Genomic DNA, 21,190 nt, shown 5'->3' with positions numbered 1-21,190 from the left:
TGAGATAAATTAAAATGGACTCTTCTACGTACTATTGAACTAGTACAGTATATTGAAGATATTTAATTAATTTTATTGAAAGTATTTCTAAATTATTCAAAAATTCGATGTAGTAGTTTAAAATTTGGTAGCGGTTTCTTCTAATACGACATCTATAACATTAATAACCATTACCGTTATTGATCTTTAAGACAATTATTGTTTTAAATTGATATTCAACTAATGTACAGTAATGAACTTAATGAACATTATTGAGATCAGTTAATAAACGTTTGTACAATATAAGTCTTATAGTATAAGACTAGTTAAATGAATATTTAACGTATATGAATATATTTGCATGATGTTAATTAATTGCTGTTAAAATTCGTACGTACCAATGAATAATTAGTACATCGGTTAATTAGTTGTAAGAAATAATTGAAAATGATGAATTTTGACTTGAGTTTTCTATCAGCACCGACTGTTTTAGTCTAAATATTTTTTAAAAGAATATTAGATCTTTAGTGAAATTAGTATATACAGACACATCCGTAAAATTTGTATTTTTTGTTCGAATTTGACAAACTTTTTTTCAATTGTATGCCATGAAAATATGTACTGTACAAAATGTTCCGTTTTTTGGCACAAAATGAAACCTGCTGGGTAATTTTTTATACATGAGAATTGAAGAAATCATTATACCAAATTTCATAAAAAAGTAATTCATAATTCTATAGAAAAATTAAAAAACATATTCTTCTTAGGAATTAATTTTTTTGATTAAGTAGTTTATAGAATAAACTGTCAAAAATAGCACAAATTATCATATTTTTAATAATATTGGAATATTATACTAATAATCCTATACTATCCTAAACTTACTCTTAAAACTCAAGTTTTTGTAAGTTCGTGGTAGAATTAATCAATCATGTGAGGAAATTATCCCAATAAAAGTAAGAAAAATAATCATGAACTTACGAAATACATTGAATTGAATGGTGGATTGATGTAATAAGTAATAAAAATTTGGATATAAAGAATATAAGTATAGTCTAATTAATAAGATAATTTGTGCTATATCTGACAGTTATAGAGAGAATATGATAATATCATTTTAATATTTTCACAGAATTATAAATATGGATAATTTTTTATGAAATTTGGTACATACCCATTTCAGGGGCTGCCTAATCCAGTGGCGTAATTAGATTTTCATCAAAAAAATTGCTATTATGATTTCCTCAATATTCATACCTAAAAATTATCCTATTGACTTTGATTTTTGGCAAAAAAACGTAACATTTTGTCTGAGTATGTATTTTCGTACTGTACAATTGAAAAAAGTTTGTTAAAATTAGACAAATAATACAAATTGTCTGGAGGTGTCCCGAATTTAAGTGGGCCACACTGTATATTCATATATTATAATATATATAATTAATTAAAGATTTTTTTAATAATGGGTGTAAACGCTTACTTTAGAAAAAAATAATGTAAAAAAGCATTAGTTTTTTTTGTTACTTTTAATTAATGCAAAGATGATAAAAAGTCAAAAGTCCACATTGTTGAAGTCGACATTTCAGTGTATTTAACATCTGTTACGGAAACTTAAAAATTGACCTTAATTGCAAAAGACATAATAGAGATACTGTTTCAAAAACGGTAAAATTTTATAATAAAAATTTTAATTTACAATCACGAAAAATTTTTCTATTTATTAAAAACCGAAAGAAATATAATGACGAAGGTCGGCACTGTAACAGCACATTCTTTTAGTTGAATGTAATTATTTAACAGGTGAAAAGTTTGCTTAATTCCCCGGCCAGTGACATTACAAGTTTTTCACATATTTCTTTTAATAAACGAGTAGATGTTTTCCAGTCAGAAAAAATGCGAAGCGTTTTAATCGAAAAGGTAGAATAGTCGCTGTCGTAGTCGCACGTTCTAGTTTATCGCCAACACCGCTAAATTTGCAGAAATCATCATATGGCTCTCCAGGTATCGGCTGTTCTACGACTTCTAGATAGGTACTTGTAGGTATGATACATGTACATGACAAGACACTTTCTTAACACTTCCCCTTTTCAGCTGCCGGTAAAAAGTTGCAATCTGTTGTTTTCCGAGAACATACGCGGTCATCAAGCTGCTGCATATTCCTTTTAGGGCTGGTACATACCTGGCTTACACATACTTCTTCACTCGCGTTGTTCAACTGATCAGAAGAACGTTTATGCCAACAAAAGATAACCTATTATAAAATTATAGTTGCTCAAATCAATCGTAGGTTTTAATCAATTTAAATTAAATGCTACTTAAATATAAATACACATCTCAAATTGCCAGTTTCTTTTGTTGGTGAAATATAATTATAGGTATTTATCAATCATAGAAACTAATATTGCCTGTTTATTACATAAATAATGATAATTAGGTTGTTTTTATTATTAGGATATAATAAAATAAGTAACCACTATTATAATTACAGTAATCGGAAATTTGAATATTTAAATAATTTAATTATATTCCCATATAAATAAAAATAGTTTAAATTTTGAATATTCTAGTTTTAAATTAATCAAATTAAATTACGATATAATATTGTACTTTTAGGAAAACTAAAAATAATTTATTATGTATATAAATGTGTATTTGAATAATATGTAGTTGTACAATGTGTACAAAATTTCTACTACAGATTTATATCTTTGCGGTCCACCGTTTTCAAGGTTTAAATTATTCTATTATACCTACAATAACAAGTTATTACCAGCAGAGAATGCATAATTTTAAGTGGACATTTGTAATGGGCGCAGAATGACGGCAATACATTAATGCAGCCACACGCAAAAGTTACAGTTACCTATTTAAACATGGACATCGCGATATTTTGCATGTTTGTCCAGACAATTTTGCCAGCACTGGCATACCAAATTGTATTTACGGTGTTATTACACCTTTAATTTATTTTAACTTTCAATTACATGTATAAGTAGACAGTACACAATGTTGTTGTATCTGTCATATCGTAAATTTCATGAATATTTTTAATAATATATTCTGGAATTTTGTGATAATTTATTGGCACATCCTCCTTATAGCATTACCTGGGTTATTCGCTCTACTGAATTAACGCACACTATTATCAGAAACATTTTTTTCTCCCATTATTAATTTATAACTAATTCTTTAACGATTATACAATTAATCGAGACTCATGGAACCGATTTCATTGAAATTGATATGGTTTATCTTGTAGGATGTACCACTTAAATTAAGAATGGATACATTTATGCTTCACCACTTTCTAATAAAATATTTATAATTGTTTATTAACAATTAACACTCGAAAAAAATTAATATTCTCATCGTACCCCTTAAACAAAATTTAGAATTTTTACGAAAGTATGTATCAATTAAGGTTACTAAATATGCCCGTTTAGTGCCTTCTTTCACTTGACACAATGCTGTGGTTTGTACATGTCTAAAACAGAGTCTTTATTAGGGGTAATGATGAAAAAGTCACTTATTAAAATTATTTATGAACAGGGTACGATGAAGTCTATCTGGGTTAAAGAGAAACTGAAAATGTGTACAATTTTTTGCAATAAATATTTTTGAAAATAGGTTTTGTATTTTTATAAATGGCTTCCATATAGTTTCAGTTGGTCATTAATTCTGTTATATCTACCTTAACCTAAGTAGGGTTAAAATAGACTAATTACTGAAAACTTCAAAACTCAGTTACATTTCTAACAATAATTTTTCGTTCTAATATCGCAATAATTCTAATGTCATTTCCTTTAAATAAGTCAAGAAGAATGGTCTACATATTATCTAGATTTTCATGTCGATTCCAAGACGTGCATCTCTCTTAGAGCAATCATTATTAACTACTTATCAGTACAATAATTATATGTTATTGCATTAATTTCATTACAATTGCCTTTCTAACGTCGGCCTTCCGTGAAATTAAAATTATGCTTTCGATTGCTAATTTTTGCTATAGTATATCCATCAACACTAATCTAAAATAAAATAATCGTCATTATTTTATTTGATAAATTATTTAAAAACTCTATTTGAAACCAATGAACAAGCAAATTTGAATGTAATACTCACAACAATTAAATTAAGAACAGTTAGAACATAAAGAGCCTAGTTGTTTACAACTCTGGCATTATGGGAATATTAAAAACAGCTTTTAAAAAATTTGAGGTCATATAACATACAAAAACTTGAGGAATAACTATTCTTATGGGACCAACATAACGGATGCGCCGCAATACATACGCATATTAATAATTGCAAATAATCTTCAATTGAACATGTTAGTTAATCAATAAATATCAAAATGGTATGGTTTGTTATTAGTAAACGCGTCAGCTACCAAAGAATAGATTTATTTATTTACTTCATAAAAATATTAAAACATAGAAAGAAACTGAGTCATTGAAAAATGGAGAGTTTATAATCAAAATTAAATAAATATCAAAATGGTATGGTTTGTTATTAGTAAACGCGTCAGCTACCAAAGAATAGATTTATTTATTTACTTCATAAAAATATTAAAACATAGAAAGAAACTGAGTCATTGAAAAATGGAGAGTTTATAATCAAAATTTTAATAAACAGAATATCCTTCTCAGATTATAAGCAAAATTTAGAAAAGTCCGATTCTGTCTAACTTTGTTGTAAATACTTTACATGTTTAGCTAAAATAATTAAAGATTCTCATTTTAATCATGATTCGACCCGTTCAAAAAAACAGTTAATTGCCATTAAAACAAATTAAAAGCTTTATACGACTATCATTCTAAGAAGTAATAACACATTCAGGACTGTGGTCTCTAAGAATCATTCAAAATTTCCAGTTTCAGCGACTACTTAACGTTTCTGCTTGTGTAAAAAGATTCCGTGTTAAAACGATTTTAACGGTTATAAATTTTCAATTATATTAAGGCGTTGTTTACATTTTATTTATAACTTCATTTTCATTTTTAAAAATAATAAAACACCACAAAGGAATGGAATTTTCAAGGAATTTTCTTGAACCACGAGATGCGACTCCTTTTTTACAATAATTAATGTATCCAACATAAAATGTTAACATCGACGTTTAATGTAATACCTTTCTAGTTCGAATATATGACCATATTGTGCATATTTGTACAAAGTATTATGTATATCTATAAGGAATTAAAAACGAAGCCTGTCTCCACAATCTAAAACAGGCTGTGTAATGTGAGCAATGTCGGCACAAAGGAATAATACTAGTCTGAAAACGGCACTAGTAAATAATGACCTAGGCAACTTGCACATACAAATTGCCCATAATCATTTCACAGTAACAGTCTTTATGTTTTCGCTTGATGTAGGTATCGTTATTTAGCTTATACTAACACTTTCAATCTGTCTATATGAATATTATTCATAGTTTGTGTATATCTGTGAATATTTTAGTGCTCTTAAAACTTATAAAAAGTCCTGCCACAAACTGATTAATCTAAAAGTGAATATATACTATTTTTGGGAATGTATAACAATCTAGTTTTTTTCATTGATACAATTTTTGATTTAGTTGAAGATAATTTTTGGTTGCAATATTTGTATACTTACAATAAATTAACGTACATTAGCACTATAAGATTCTTATTTTATTTCATTATATTATTTTTTAATTAATACTAAAAAAGATTTTATTTACTGCAGTGAATATTACTTAACCGACATTTAATTCCGTTCTTTTATTATTTGTTGGTAGACGTTGTTTAGGGAAAAAGTATACCATATATATTTTCTATTAAATGGCTTTATTTAACATATTAGTCTTAAACAGTAAAATAATATACAGTTACAATATACATATATAGATAGAATCACATAATTTATTAATAAATTAATTTAAAAAATATACACTTTTTTCTTATATTTATAAACTTTACAATAAAAATAACTGGAATAAATCGCAAAACACATTCTACGCCATTGCTGAAACCGGAAGAGAACTGTGTTTTGGCTTAATTTTATTCATAAAAACCTTAATCACTCCATTATAATCCGCTGAAATTAATACATATCCACCACACCCTTTAGTATGTTGCTCCACAACTGGATCCTCAACCTACAAATGAAACACAGGATATTGCAATAATATTAATAAATTTGATAATACCTTTTTAGAATCATCATTTTGATGTTTTTTATTGTGATCTTCCATCATTTTGATTAAAACCTCTGGATTTGGTGCAAATATGGCACATGTGACTGTCGCATTGTGTGCTTTAATCGCCTCCCAAAAGTCGTTACGATCACGACGAACGGAGGAGAATTTTGAATAGTCATGATTTGTTTTCCAGATATAGATGTCTCTATTTTCTGAACCACTCACAATATATTTACCATCATGACTGAAACTAGCTTTAATTTGGCTGCTAATATTTACATATCCTACAAAATTGTTTCAAAGGTTATATTTATTATATATTTATTTAGGATCACATTACCTTTATATTTGCATGATACATTTAGATCTCTTAAATCATACAATCTGATTCTGCTATCATTGGAAGTTACTAGAATCTTGTCTTCTCCTGGCATGGGTTCGATGCCGCTAATTTTACGACCGGTAGAGTTACGTCCACGAGTAGATCTTACATGGATCTGAGTGTGATATTTTAATTGATCAGTGATGTAAAATATACACCGGCCGTCGTATGTACCAACTACAGCAAACTTGCCGTTTTGGCAAAAGTTTGCTGCTGTTATTAATTTAGTGTTTCCTTCTATTTCATTCCAAACGGCAACCTACAAATATTCTATTTTATATCAAATCTTTATTATATTTATTATGGTAAGTACTTTTTTATCAGGAATATTCCACAACCTTAATTTCCCGTCTAAAGATCCACTTAAAAAGTAACGATCATCTATGGGATGAAATACAATAGCAGTAACGAAATCTATATGTTGGAAACAACACAAACATTCTTTCCTTGAAATATGCCACAACCTAACAGTTTTGTCCATAGACGATGAAAGAATAAAGTAATTTTTGGACCAAGAAACATCCAGTAAATCGGAAGTGTGTCCAATATAGGTACAAAATGGCTTTGGCATAAAAGTAAACTTGCTAGTTTCTTCAGAGCTTAAAGATGCCTCAAGAGCGGCTAAGTTTGAAGCTTCAGCAGAGTGATGTGAAACCAATGACTCTTGTGAAGGTGTAGGCGAGACCTTTTCAGCGTTATATTTAGTTCTCATATCCTAAAATTATAACCATTTCGAACGTTATCATTTTAATTTGTGAAGATTACCTGAAAGAATGGGAATGCATCTTTTACAATCCATATACGAAGAACTCGATCTTGTCCAGCTGTAGCCAAAAGTCGTCCACAACATGAGAATTTCATACACCATATTGCACCTTCACTCTGTTCTTCCTTTAGTTCTTGAACATGTTCGATCTTCTCAAACTCGTAGGGTCCTTTATGTGAGTTGGAAGCCTTCAATTTGCAATTTTGCTCTCCAGGATGTACGTTATCAACAATGTCGATGATGTCCTCCTTGTGACGAGCATGGGAGACTTCTTGTGCGATACTTTTAGCTTTGTGCATTGTTTTTTTAACGGTAGACCCCAAGAATCGCTTAATTTTCGCAGTCTTTTTCCTCATACGACCTATGTCAGCGTCATTTTCATCAACAATCGGAATCTCAGATTTTTTACTAATTACACTTTCTTCATCTGATTCATTTTCCTTCTCCATGCTAGAACTACTCACATATTCGGATGTAAGTCTCATTAAATGAAGAGATAGGGGATTAAGACATTGCGGCAATTTGTCTTCGGCAACACTTAAAGGTATCCTTTCCCCCGTATCCAAGTTTAATACAGTAACTTGTTCCAAAATTTCGAAATCTGATAGATGTTTACCCGAATCTGTGTGTGTACGAACGTGAAGATTCACACCTTTCAAAAAACTTTCATCACCGGCAGATTTCCTGCGTTCTTTAGAACTGTATTTCACATTTTGATGGGTACCTCTGAAGTACATATACATAAAATAAATTCGATTGTGTTAACAAAACGTGTGAAAAATACCTGTGAGGTCCTAAACTATAATGCCCTACACTGCTACGATTCGAGGAACCTCTAGGACTATTGGTACTCGACCCAGCTTCCTCGGAAGGCACTTCTAATTCTTGTCGTGGATTTTCTGCCGTTCCCTTAGTAATATCGTGACCTTTCAAACTGTCATTGTCTTGCGGCTTAACAACGAACTGCCCTTTAAGAGCTTGCGTGATGTCCAAGGAATGAACAGATTTCAACGTTGAAGTTTTTGACTCACTCTGCAGATTCGTGTTCGATTTAGTAACCTTCGTCGGCAGACGATCTAAACAATGTTCAAATTCCTTTGTGATGGATTCTATCGTACTGGCAGGACTATCTAACCTGCTTGTTTCGAATGTGGCACTAGAAGCGGACTTCTAAAATAAAATGTGTGTCTACATTGTGGAAAGGAAGTGATAAGAAAGAATTGATACTATCTTATTTACAATAAAATACAAAAACTTATTACTAGAAAGTAATAAATATTTATTTCAACTATTCCACATTAACCACAATTTTGTAGATTTACCTCTTTTAAAGTGACGATAAAATGGTATAAAAACGTTATGGAAATTGTTAATCATTTTTTCTTTTACGTTAGTAATTACTTCTTCAATTTAATCACTTTAAAATGAGTATGTAGATATTGTATATTCGATACAAATTTTTAAATTTATATAAAATATTGAGTAACAGCTGAATCAAAATGCAAAGGAGCATCATAAACAAAACATGAGAAAATAATTTAAATGTAACTTAAAATGCTGGAATGTAATATTTTTTTATTTTATTTGTATAAGAGCGGTGTCAATAATTATTTCAAAGAGATAACAAAATTTTGAATTATTGAAACTGGAAACACATGCGTTGTATATATAAAACTAACGTGACAAAACTAAAATACTTGATAATCAAAATAATAAAGGCGTGCAAATGATGAAAAACGCTTACAGTGAGTGCCAGGTAGGTGTCTTTGTTTTTCTTTTTGCGTCTAGGTGGCGCGACCGGTACATCTACAGCTGAGTGAGAGGTGGATTGTATTTCAGTCGTACCGGCAGCCTCGCTTCTGTTGGCCTTCTGTTGCGAACAAGATGACACCTTCGTGCTGGCTATGACGTCGGGCTCCTGCAATGGCACGGATCTTTTTTCGGATTCGGCGGGTACGGTACTCGTGGACAGAGTCATTGTGCTTGGATATTGGGAGCATTGTTTCGAGCTTTGCGTCGATTCCGAATCCAGTGAACTAGAGGAGAGCGCTGAAACCGACAGTGCTTTACGACCTCCGTCGGGTGCCGTACCTAAAAAAAAAATATTTTTATATTAAATGTTTAATGTAGTATGAATATTTTGACTAGGTCCTTTTTGTAAATAAAAGTATTATATGGGATATAGGGAATGATTATCAAAATTATGAACAAGTATGACCCGACTTGGCACTAAGTGGCTCTTTCCCGCCAAAAGGTTGCTTATTCATTACATTCTTTAAAATTCTGTATGATTCAATGCAGGAGATTTAAAAAAATATGACTAAAATTTACTTTTGTAACATTGGTTTAAGATAATAGAAATGTGAATTAATGCATACTTATTTACATTCTGACAAATCTAGTAGTACATTAATGTACAAGTTAAAATTATCTTTCCATGATTGTAAAGATAATAAATATTAAATGTGAATATTCTCTAATATTTTAGTACATACAAGGTGTATAAAATAAAATATTAAAAGGGGACTCTAGTTCAGACTCATATTTTAAGCATCATACATAGCCTAGTATAAAACTTTTTTGTGTAACAATGTTTTGATTTTCTTTTAGTATCAAATGATTTTTTGAATTAGTAATAGTACTTATATGACTTAATCCAGTTTACAACTATAAAATATAAGTAAAATAGATTCTAGAATAGATACTAAGTACACAAAATGATTGGAAGATAAAATTTATCACCATCGACTAATACAAAACTACAAACCAACTAGAATTCGGCCAATTCGTCCCAAAGAATTTAAACTCTGTAAACTTATCGTATCTTGCTCAATAACTCTAAATGGATGACTAGTCTTGTTGGAAGCTGCAAATACACCCTCTACTGAGGATGTCTGACTGTTGGGGGATGTGACATTTGACTGTTGGCAATCCTCATCATCATTCTGTAATTTTTGCCTTAATTCCTTAAACTTTTTATTTTTTCCAACATTTATGGGCAATGTGGATGGTTCAGCCTAAAGAAATTTACTAATAGAAATGTGCTAAACCACTTTTTACCACTTCATTACTTACAAATACATTATTATCTTCAGGTTGTTTTGATTCTATTTTTTCAGGTATATCAGGAATTTTGGATTCGGAAGTGGCCCATTTTGTTAAACTTTCCTTAGAGCTTTTCCTAGGCTTCCTGCAATAGTAAAATTTCATTACAGAACACCCTGTATAATCATAAATCTTAATGAATTTACAAGAAAATTGATCACATATGCATGGAAAAGCTAAAAATCTGACAATTTCTGTGTCATTTGTTTTATGACATAAACAAATAGAAATTAGTGACACGGGTAGTGTACACATTTAATTAAGAGAATTGATTATGATGACTTTTTTGGAGGTACGTGGAATATTTTAATTAATTGTAGATTCATTTATTTATACCTTGAACCATGACTGGGTGTATTATCTTCAGCGTCATAAAACTCATCGGAATCGCTACTGGCGGACATTGTAAAACGATCGATTTACCATTTCAGCCCCGAATTTATATAAAACAGGCTTATATGTTGCGATACATCCTAAAATAAAATATATTTTTTATTTGGTATAGTTAGACTTGTGACAACTAGCGCCATATCTGTCAAAAAAGCGCCGTCACTTACCGAGCGTTCGTTTAAAAACCGAACTCGGGCCCACATTCAAAATCCACTAGGCAATTTGTCAGACTGTGCATAACCTTGTTCAGTTCGGCGTAATATTGCACAGTCTAAGCGCATCGTGTACCTATTTTCGACTACAGAATTGCAACCCTGTCATCTTCCTTTTTCTTTCTCTCTAGCGTCAGCAAAGCGGCAGCAGTGCTATTCGCTCTCAGCTCAAGGCTGTTTCCTCACCCAAGAATAAAACCAACATGGAGGACCTAGCTGTGGAAGTATGCGGCGAAAATGGAGCCCTTTATAAGGTCAGTTTAATTTGAAGTATGATTTTTTCGGTTCGATTTGCCAGCGCAAGCAGTAGCCCGAATTTCTAGCTACAAATCGATAGTGAAATGTTGATGATATTTATCATACTTTGCAAGAATTTTTAGATATTGTGATTCACCAAACGCGGTTCTTTTGACGCCATGACCATTTGACAGGGCGTGAATATTCCATGTGTCTGCAAATATTAACCTTATTGCCGGTTTAAAACCGAGACTGCTCGTTTTTTACGTGTTTCCTTCCTAGAATGACTAAAAAATATATGTTAATATACTTGGAGAAGGTTATGTTCTAGATGTATCAAATTACATTTCAGTAGGCAACTTTTCAGTTGAAATTTTCATAATATAACGTCGTTTGTTGTTCCAGGGCTACATTTTGGATGTTTATGATGATGAAGTTCTCATTCACTTTGAAGATGGGTAAGTTTGTTTGCAAATTACATATTTCTGAGTTATTTTAACCTGTGTTATAGGTGGCAACCAGATTCAAAATTCCCTTATTCACAAGTTAAGCTTCCTCCACAACCAGATTCTAAAGTTGAATTTCTTGAGAACATGGAAGTTGAGGTCTATTCAAGGGCCAACACTCAGGAAGCTTATGGTTGGTGGAAATCAAGAATCAAGGTAATTCATATTTTACTTACAAAGTATACAAAAATAACTATTTTGTAAATCATATATTTATATTTTACACAATTTTTGTGATACTTCTTTATAGAGTTATTATTTATATTTATAGATCAATATAGCTATAATTTTCTTAATAATTTTTAAAATTCTCAGTTTTTCATTTAAATATGTATTTTATATTAGAATTGATTTAAGAAATGAAAAATACAGTGTACATTATGTTAAACTAGTAAATTTACACAGTTTTCAATGATTTCCTTTATTTAATTGATTTGAGTCGCTTACAAAACCTGAGTAAATAAAGAATTTGTAAAAATAATTATATCATTCAAAACAAATAAGATAACTATATTTATTTTACTGAGAATTAAATAAAAAAGTCTATTCAGTGCAAGTAAAATTTCATTATTAATTTTTGAGAATTTAATAAAAATTAATGTCAACTAATTGATGCTTGATTTCTGGAACTGTTTGTATGATGATATAAAAATAATAATAGAAGGGTACATGATTATACGAAAACTCTGCATGATAAAATAAGAGAATATGAACAATAAAAGTATTGTATAGTATAGTATTAATAAAATTACAAGGTTCTGTATGCTAGGACGTAAAAAGGGGATCAAATTTATATATAAATTATTTTTATAACTTGATTAGTGATACATATTGCAAGCCAGAACACAGCTGCTTAGATTGTAGTGCAAATATTTAAGATTAATTATATTATTTGCCAGACATTTACAATGTTTCAGGAAGCACTTGAAATATTTAATTTTATTTGGATATACTGGTAGCTGGTCGGTATATTATCAGGAGACTGTAATACAAGAATTTAATTTCAGAATCCTAAGATTTATGGAAGCAATGTCAGCACATACTTTCTGTTAAAGATTTATTTTTTGTTATAAGGCTGTACAGCATCTAAGAACAAATATTTACTAAATACTGTAAATACTTTTACAAGTGATTTTTTGAATCATGTAGATTTCCAAGGAAAAGTAAGAGTCATTTCAATACTTCTCCTTCTCTGTCATACCATTTTCTTTAATACTTTTTTCTTTCCCCTTTTGTAATATTACATCATATGCAATTTTGAGTTGTGTGGGAGTAAAACATTTTTATGTCTGACAAAGTATGACGCAATATTTGAACGATTCCTTATTTATACTGACATCTTTATATAATTTCTCTTTCTTCCTGTCTCCTAATTAAGTCAAGTATGTTTTCTAGATGATGAAGGGCGACTTCTATGTGCTAGAGTATGTTGGTTGGGACACGACTTACACTGAGATCGTGAGCAACGATCGGCTCCGATTGAAAAACAATAATCCGCCAATTGAGCGCAGCATGTTCCATAAGTTCGAAATCGAGGTACCCGACGACGTTCGGGAGTACGCCAAAATTGAAAATGCCCACAAGGAATTCCAAAAGTTGATAAACGCCGGTTTGATAACGTACAACGCGGAAAAGGGCATTCTGTTGGTGATATCGAGGTGCGATTCTAGTCGCAAACGCGCCAAACTCCTACAGGACATGCATTTCCGCAGCCTCTCTCAAAAAGTGCTTTTACTAAAGAGAACCGAGGAAGCGGCGCGTCAACTTGAGAACACGAAACTGGCGTCAATAGGCGGGTAAGTATCTTTTTATATTCGTATCTTAAAAAACAGGAATTGATATGTGCATAAGGATATTAACTGTTATTATTCAACCAGAATTTACACAAATCTACCTAAGACAGTGAAAAGTTCAGATCTTATTTATTGGTTTGAACGAAAAGCCGGAGAATCATTGTAATATTGGATTTGTATTTTTTTCAGCAAAGTAAAGTCCGCGTGTCCTCAGGCAAATAATTTCGATATTAGATCCGGCAGGTGAGACTTTAAAGAAATCGCATGTTTGTAGTTCTTTGTACATCTCTCGGCTCTTCGTTCGTTTTTATTATAAATATTTAGGTGTCTGGAAACTTTAGACGAAATATGTTTGTTGTTTCTATCGCATGATTGGAAATTATTTTAATTGCATGTAGTTATAATAATATGTATATATGTAAATTTTCAGTTCCGTAAAGTTCGTCTGAGCCTTATTTAAACAAATTCGTATCAAGTATACTTCTCTACCAGTATATTTTAAAAATTATAGAAGTTCAGTTAGTTATAGCTGGTTATTATTATATCTAATTAAGTAAGGTAGATTGTGTTAAGAAGATATTGTTACTAGTAACAAAATTTAAAATGTGCAATGGGTATATTGTATAAGAAGTATTGATTTTATTTTGCGTGAACTTTTTAATGTATGCAGAAAGAATATGCATATTATATATGAAGGTGTTAAGGAGCACCTTAATTTGTAAGCAAGTGAAGTTGGTCATTCATTGAATATCGATATTTAATTAATATTTTATAATTATTTTTAAATAATCTGAATTAATCCAGTAAAATGTGGTTTCCAAAAATTAATCTTAAGATTGTATTTTTATTTTTATTGGTAATTCAATTCAATTGAAATGATTAATTTGGCACTTACATCTTACAATTATACAATTTTTATCTATTTCAGTTATTTGTTTGTTTTCGCAAATCAACAAGTGCATGTTTGATAAATTTTTTTTTTGGATTAGTATTAATGTTGTTGATACTAATAAATACTGTTAAAAATTGAGATAAAGAACTTAATATGTTATATACCAAAGAATTAATAGTGTAGATTTGTATAATTTATTGTTTCATACAATTATCGTTTTCATTTTGTACAATATATTGAAATATGAATAATATTAATTTTATATTTACGACCATAAATAAGATCTGAAATTTGAAATATTGATTTATTTTGTTTCCCTAATTAATGTATAATTATATAATTTATATATTTACTTGTTTATTTTAGGTACTCCGACGAATTTAATGTTAGGGAAGACCTTATGGGTTTAGCGATTGGTGCTCACGGTGCCAATATCCAGCAAGCCAGGAAAGTAGATGGAATAACGAATATTGAGCTAGAAGAGAACTCGTGCACTTTTAAAATATACGGTGAGACTGATGAGGCCGTTAAAAAGGCCCGTTCCATGTTAGAATATAGTGAAGAATCTCTGCAAGTGCCGAGGGCGTTAGTGGGGAAAGTGATCGGTAAAAATGGAAGGATCATTCAAGAGATTGTGGACAAAAGCGGAGTGGTAAGTTTACATAGGAATTTGATATGACCAGAAACTGTAGTGTTGGATTTGTTCAGGTGCGAGTCAAAATCGAAGGAGATAATGAGCCCAAACCAACAATACCACGAGAAGAAGGACAGGTGCCTTTTGTTTTCGTAGGAACGGTGGAAAGTATATCGAACGCGAAGGTCCTCCTGCAGTACCATCTGGCTCATCTAAAGGTGAGAATTCTGATGAAAGCCTAATACGAAGTTTATTCCTTAATTTATTCGTCACTAATTTATTTGAATTGATTTTCTTTAGGAAGTGGAACAGTTACGACAAGAGAAGCTCGAAATAGACCAGCAATTGCGTAGCATCCACGGCACAACGCTAGGCTCGATGCAAAGCCTGTCCATGGGCAGACGGAACGAGCGCGGCTATAGTTCGGACATGGACGGCGGCAGCCGACCCGGCAGGGGTTCGATGAGGGGCCGTGGCGGAGGCCGCGGTGGCGGCGGAAGGGGAGGATCGTCGGGCGGGCCCGGGCAGCGGCAGAACGACAGATACAATTCCGGTAGTACAATATCAGACTATGTCAATAATGTGGATAAGCGCGGCAAAACGCCGCACATCGGTAATGGGAGGGGTGGTGGCAGCGGGCGCGGTGGCTACCAGGCGAACGGCCGGCCGCCCAGGAGCGGCGGTTCGGATCGAGGTGCCAGGGACCGTCCCGCCCGCCAGAGCCGGATCTCTGTGGACTCCGCGGGCGGGGGTGACAGAGAACGGAAGTGATTCAATGCCGCTCGCATATGCCTCGTTGCATCCATTCTACACTTTTGTATTGTAAAATCTGACTCGGCTTTATGCACCACAACCTTTTTTAATACATGCCGTTAATAAAATTTTAGTAATATGAAAATTACACGTGACGTGACCAGTGGTGCATAAAGCCAGAAACAAAACACGTTTTTCAGGTGACTTTATAGACTGACCCGGCTGACGACAATTTTTACGAGTATTGAAATAATCCTGATCTGTGTTAAACACAGGAAACCACTTACGATGAGGAATTCACAACCTGATACAAACTATTTGTACACCACCCAAAATTAACTTCACTAAATTCGATTGAAGCTGCCTACCACTTTATTATTATTATTATCATTATTATTAGATCTAATTGCATATTTAATATTCTTGTTAAAAACAAAATTTTTACTCTATATTCCGTTAAGTTAAAACATTTATTTATTACAATTAAAAATTTGTTTTTGGTGTACAAAGACGTTTGTACCTAAATGTACATGAGAAAAAAGGGTACTGTGTTTTGATTTGGCTTTTTTTAAATAACACAGTATGTATTTATATATTACTAAAGCTGCTTTACTACTCCATGGTATTCAAAATTGATAATGGAATCGTTTTCGTTTATTTGTTTCACTACATGGTGGCAGTAATCCTATGTATTGTACATACTTTGGCCTATTTGCAATCATTTTATTTCAATTACATTTTTTAATATTCCATTTTAATCGCTTCTCACATACTTTCAACCAAGTGTGTCCCGTAGTTTAATATGCATTTTATTTTACTTTCTTTTTTTGTTTTCAAAATATACCAAGTTCTTGAGTTAATTATTTTAGTTACTTTTTCTTCTACGTAATTGTACTGTATTATACTTTATACAGTATTATAAATATAATATTGGATTTTGTTACAAGCGATATTAATTCCGTGTGTCGCAACTTAAAAATGTGGACTTAATTTCAAGGCTTTTTGTAATGGTGGGTGCAGTTGTCTGCATTGATATTAATATAATTAACACCAAATAATAAGTCTTGGTAACATCTGCACCTTCCTCAACTACATATATTGTGAATAAATAATTAGATGAGTCACTTTTAATGGCAAACAAAATACTTATGCATGAACTTATATATAACAAAGTTGTTGGCTGTCACCTCGTCAATTCTTAATGTTACATTTTGCATTAGAAATAAATAGCACTACTTTCACACCGCATAAATTATATATTTTAACTAACCTAATAGTAACAACTGTTGTGATTTATAAAATTGAAAATCAGTGTAAGAATTTAATTAATGGTAAATTTGATATTTTCATTTTATTTTACAACAGATTGTAAAAATATCACATCTTTAACGAAAATTTGCTTATTTTCCTAATTAACAATATCCATATAAATATTCTTGATCCAAAATTAAATTACATTGTGTGGTATTGAGAATTAATTACATTAAAGTAATTGAAAGAATATATTTATGTTCTTGTGTATATTTGCAATTTCTTTTGTTATATAATAGCTGGCACTATGCACTTTTGTTTGCTATGAAAAGTGAACACAGAAGTTAGTAAACCCCCAAGAGGCTTCTAAATATCTCTCAACATAATTAATACTTTGCTGGAAGGGTACGCAAGCTAAATTGTACAGAAATGTCATGTATATTGTGTACACATCACATTTGTGGATTCTAGTCATTTACTGACGTTCACAGATAGTAAATGGTGAGAATATGCTTACTGTGAGTTTGCTAACAATTTGAGACAATAGTGGCTGCTGCGACAGAGACTGGCTCACTAATTGTGTCGTATCTTATTGTGAGACTTTTTTTAGAAATATAACTTGATAAAAATGTGTCATTGTTTTATTTGTGAGTTTTGGACTTGTACACCCTTTCAGCAGATTATGTTGAGTGCATCACGGCTTTTCGCAATTGTCACTAACATTTTACTAACTGTTGCATGCGCGTGATTGCTTGAAGGGTTCTCAGAGTCCTACACTCAATCATTCATCACTTTTATTTTATTTAAACTAATGCTTTTTTATTTAATTCACTTTTTTCAACAGGTAAGTTAAATACCATGAAGAGAATGAGTAGATTATATTGCAACGTCGGGTCAGGTTATAAATTTTTTGACATGTCCTATGTATTATTGACATACGTATTTTGTCAGTGTCATCAAAAAATGTCTGTTCTGTTAATGAAATTTTTACTTTTAGTATTCTTGGCAGCAATTGCACTACAATCTTCCAGTTAACTATATTTTTTCAGATCATAATGTTCCACATCCACATCATGTATTATTAAATTCAATAATTATAAATGAACTGTAATATATAAAGTAAATATTGAAAGAAAATTAATTTTATTCATGGAAATCAGATATAATACGTTGTGGAAAATACATAAAGCATAATGTTAATATTGTTATAATTTACCATAATTTTATGTAGTCATCTTCTATGAAATTTAAATTATACAACTATTTATAATTGACAATTACAGCATAGTTACTCGAAAAGTATTTGCACGTATATTTTTTGAACAGGTTCACGTCATCAGACCCCAGATACTGCCGATGAGCGGGTGCATGACTTGCCGCCACGACATTACGGGAGTTCCCGAGGAGGCCGGGGAGGCGGCAGGAGGGATGCTCGGCGAGACGATCGTCGTCGAACCAATGATGACGAGGATACAGTCCTTGATAGCCAGGATGTGTCTAGTGTTGATAGAGGTGAGTGAAATGTTGAAAGAAAATTTATTTTGGGAGGCAGTCGCGGATTAGTGCAACGGAAATGTTGAAATTTTGCGTTCAGTATAATTGTACAAAATAATTAGATCATCCTACATACTATCTAAGGATTGTTTTTAAATTTCAACATTATCCTGAAGTTGCCTTTTTAGGGGACTAACAAGGTTTGTACTGTTTTTTATTTAAGGTATACATTTATTTTAAACAATTTGGTGAAACATTAATCTGTTAAAATATTTCGTCAAATGTAAATAGATGAAAAACTTTAAATCTTAGGCGAATTAACAGTTTTAAAAATTACTTTCACTTACTAAAATGATCGATTTGAAGTTTATTCATTTGTGATTATACGTATTTTCTTAGAATTTCCTTTAACATGCCGCACTTAAAAATTAAAGGTATATTATTAGCATGATTGTATATAAATGTATAAGATGACTGGGGGGTTGTCTTAGAGTCGGTATCAAGCGTAGAGGCAACGTCTTGGTCGGGCGGTGGATCACAGCGCAGGCGCAGGCGTCGTGGGAGACAACGTAGTCGTACTCCTTCCCAACCAGTTACCGAAAATGGTAACCAAGGTAATTTAAAAGACATTCAAATAATGTAGCACTACAGTTACGAATTATTAAATGACAAATGTTTATATTGTGATTAGATTAGATTATGTTACAATTGTAAATGAGAATCATTTGTAGTTATACATTCTTTGAAGATCAAATACTAATCTGGCAGAAAACAAGCTAATGCTTTAATAAGCTACTTACTACAGGTGTCAAGGTATATCATGTTTATATTGTATGTATATTGAAATTGTTATTACATATAAAATACTTGCAAAAAATGTTTGTACTACCATCCGCATTTTTAAATATATTTGGTTTTTTCTCATCTTCCAAACTTTTGTCAAAACAGCCACATCTTCATTTCTTCATATGTATATCATATTAATTTATGGTCAGCACTTCTTGGCCCTAAGTTATACCTCGTATCCTTTTATAACTTTGCTGTTGAAGTTGTGTGCACATTTTTTTATTTATATACTTCTAAAAACTCGAGAACATTTTTGCAAGATGGTAACCAGGTATATGTGTCATACCACCATTTATATATGTATATGTAATGTGTTGTATATTTATGTTAACAATTTGGGCACACGTACTAATTTTTAATTATGCATGAATGTATTAAATTGGTTGACTTCTATAATGATAGAAAACGGTACAAATAAGATTGGAAATTGTATTCCAATAATATGTTTTCGGCATATATATCATATGTACAGCAATTTAGCAATTGTTTAGTAACTCTCATATGCCGTAACAATAAAAATAAATATAATTATAAATAAACCTCCCGCCATTTTTCATTGTACTAATATTATATGCCACATATCGCAAATCATTTTCATTTTTGCAAAACAATTAGTTCTTTATTCATAATCATGTATGTTTTCTGTATTTTTGCAGTGAACAGTCATGTAGCGGAGTCCACTGTGCAAAGTGACACCGTGCACCGCACAGAAAACATGTCTAAGCCTTCTAGAGATTCAAAGAACCGCAACAACGTTCGACCACCATCCTCGCGTCGTAACGAACCCAACCAGCCCAAGGAGGCTTTGGTGAACGGCACGGCTGCCTAAAGTCCAGGAGTGCCAAAGTATTAATATTCACCGATTTGTGCGCTCGAAACAAACAAAAAAAAAGAACATTTTTAGTTTTTATTAAATTGTATTGCATATCTTTTCCCGGTGTAGTCGAGTAAAATAGTGGGTGGTCTACTACCCCATCCCGGATGATACCTGAATGACTGTTTGGTTCTGTGAACCGCTCACCTAACCGTTACTAAAAAGTGCTCAGTGAAGAGGTGGCTCCGTGGCCACAACGGGTGAAGTTTTGCGAGATGCGAACTTATTTATTTATACCTAAAAGATTTGTGAATACTTTTTCAATTTTTAATACAGTTAAATGTTGTTTAGCGCACATAAATATCGAACCTTTCAAATTGTACGTTTGAATTTTCATTTCAATTTCGAATAGTTTGTATAATTTATGTAATTATTTATTATTTTTTTATTGTTTGTTCTAGTTTATAGAATAAAAATTGTAACCATTTGTATATTAGTTGAAACTTAGAATTCAATAATTTTTCATTTTAATAGTAAGATTAACTGTATAATGCAGCCTTCCAGAATTTAAGAATCAAGTAGCCATTACATTTTGGTTAGGTGCTCTTTGATTTGTTACACTGTTTTGTTTATTGCTGTGTATTGGTATAATAACATATTTTGAATAAAATATTCAATATTTATTGAGTTTCTATAATGAGATTTTTTTGTATGAACCTTGAAGGACTTCCGTTCCAATCCCACTATACAAACGCATTATAGGTATCTGATTGACTTTTTGCTTAATTTATTGTTTTACTGGACTTACTTTAACAAATGATCTGTCGCTAGCGACAATGCGCTGACGTTTACAGGACACGAGTAGAATTTCGATAAGTTAAAACAATGGTTGAGCAACTTGGAAAAATCAATGAAATATACGTGAAGAAATTCAATTATTTAAAATTAAATAACTACATTAATTAGAAAC

The 21,190-nt window shown here is 31.5% G+C and overlaps 2 protein-coding genes across 3 annotated transcripts; one reads left to right on the top strand and one right to left on the bottom strand.

Annotated features, from left to right (window-relative positions):
• Positions 1-5,775: 5,775 nt before the first annotated feature.
• LOC109602905 (WD repeat-containing protein 44) lies at positions 5,776-10,927 on the bottom strand. Its single transcript, XM_020019349.2, has 10 exons — positions 10,735-10,927; positions 10,369-10,483; positions 10,061-10,310; positions 9,038-9,384; positions 8,078-8,463; positions 7,293-8,019; positions 6,841-7,242; positions 6,486-6,786; positions 6,155-6,429; positions 5,776-6,103 (listed from the first exon to the last, which is right to left on the bottom strand). Exons 1-10 carry the CDS (start codon positions 10,800-10,802, stop codon positions 5,960-5,962), a joined length of 3,015 nt encoding a protein of 1,004 aa, XP_019874908.2. The 5' UTR covers positions 10,803-10,927; the 3' UTR covers positions 5,776-5,959.
• Positions 10,928-11,046: 119 nt separating this feature from the next.
• On the top strand, positions 11,047-20,903 carry LOC109602906 (synaptic functional regulator FMR1). 2 transcript variants are annotated; one of them, XM_049965491.1, is made up of 10 exons: positions 11,047-11,254; positions 11,643-11,695; positions 11,749-11,899; positions 13,139-13,539; positions 14,795-15,080; positions 15,137-15,280; positions 15,363-15,615; positions 18,393-18,578; positions 19,052-19,174; positions 20,063-20,903. In XM_049965491.1, exons 1-10 carry the CDS (start codon positions 11,204-11,206, stop codon positions 20,233-20,235), a joined length of 1,821 nt encoding a protein of 606 aa, XP_049821448.1. In that variant the 5' UTR covers positions 11,047-11,203; the 3' UTR covers positions 20,236-20,903. The 2 variants fall into 2 exon arrangements, with proteins under 2 accessions (XP_049821448.1, XP_049821449.1); XM_049965492.1 differs by lacking the exon at positions 19,052-19,174.
• Positions 20,904-21,190: the final 287 nt, after the last annotated feature.

The sequence above is a fragment of the Aethina tumida genome, chromosome 3, assembly GCF_024364675.1.
Source record: "Aethina tumida isolate Nest 87 chromosome 3, icAetTumi1.1, whole genome shotgun sequence".
Lineage (NCBI taxonomy): Eukaryota > Metazoa > Arthropoda > Insecta > Coleoptera > Nitidulidae > Aethina > Aethina tumida.
Note: the sequence above shows the minus strand (reverse complement) of the source record. Positions and strands in the feature narration are given on the sequence as shown.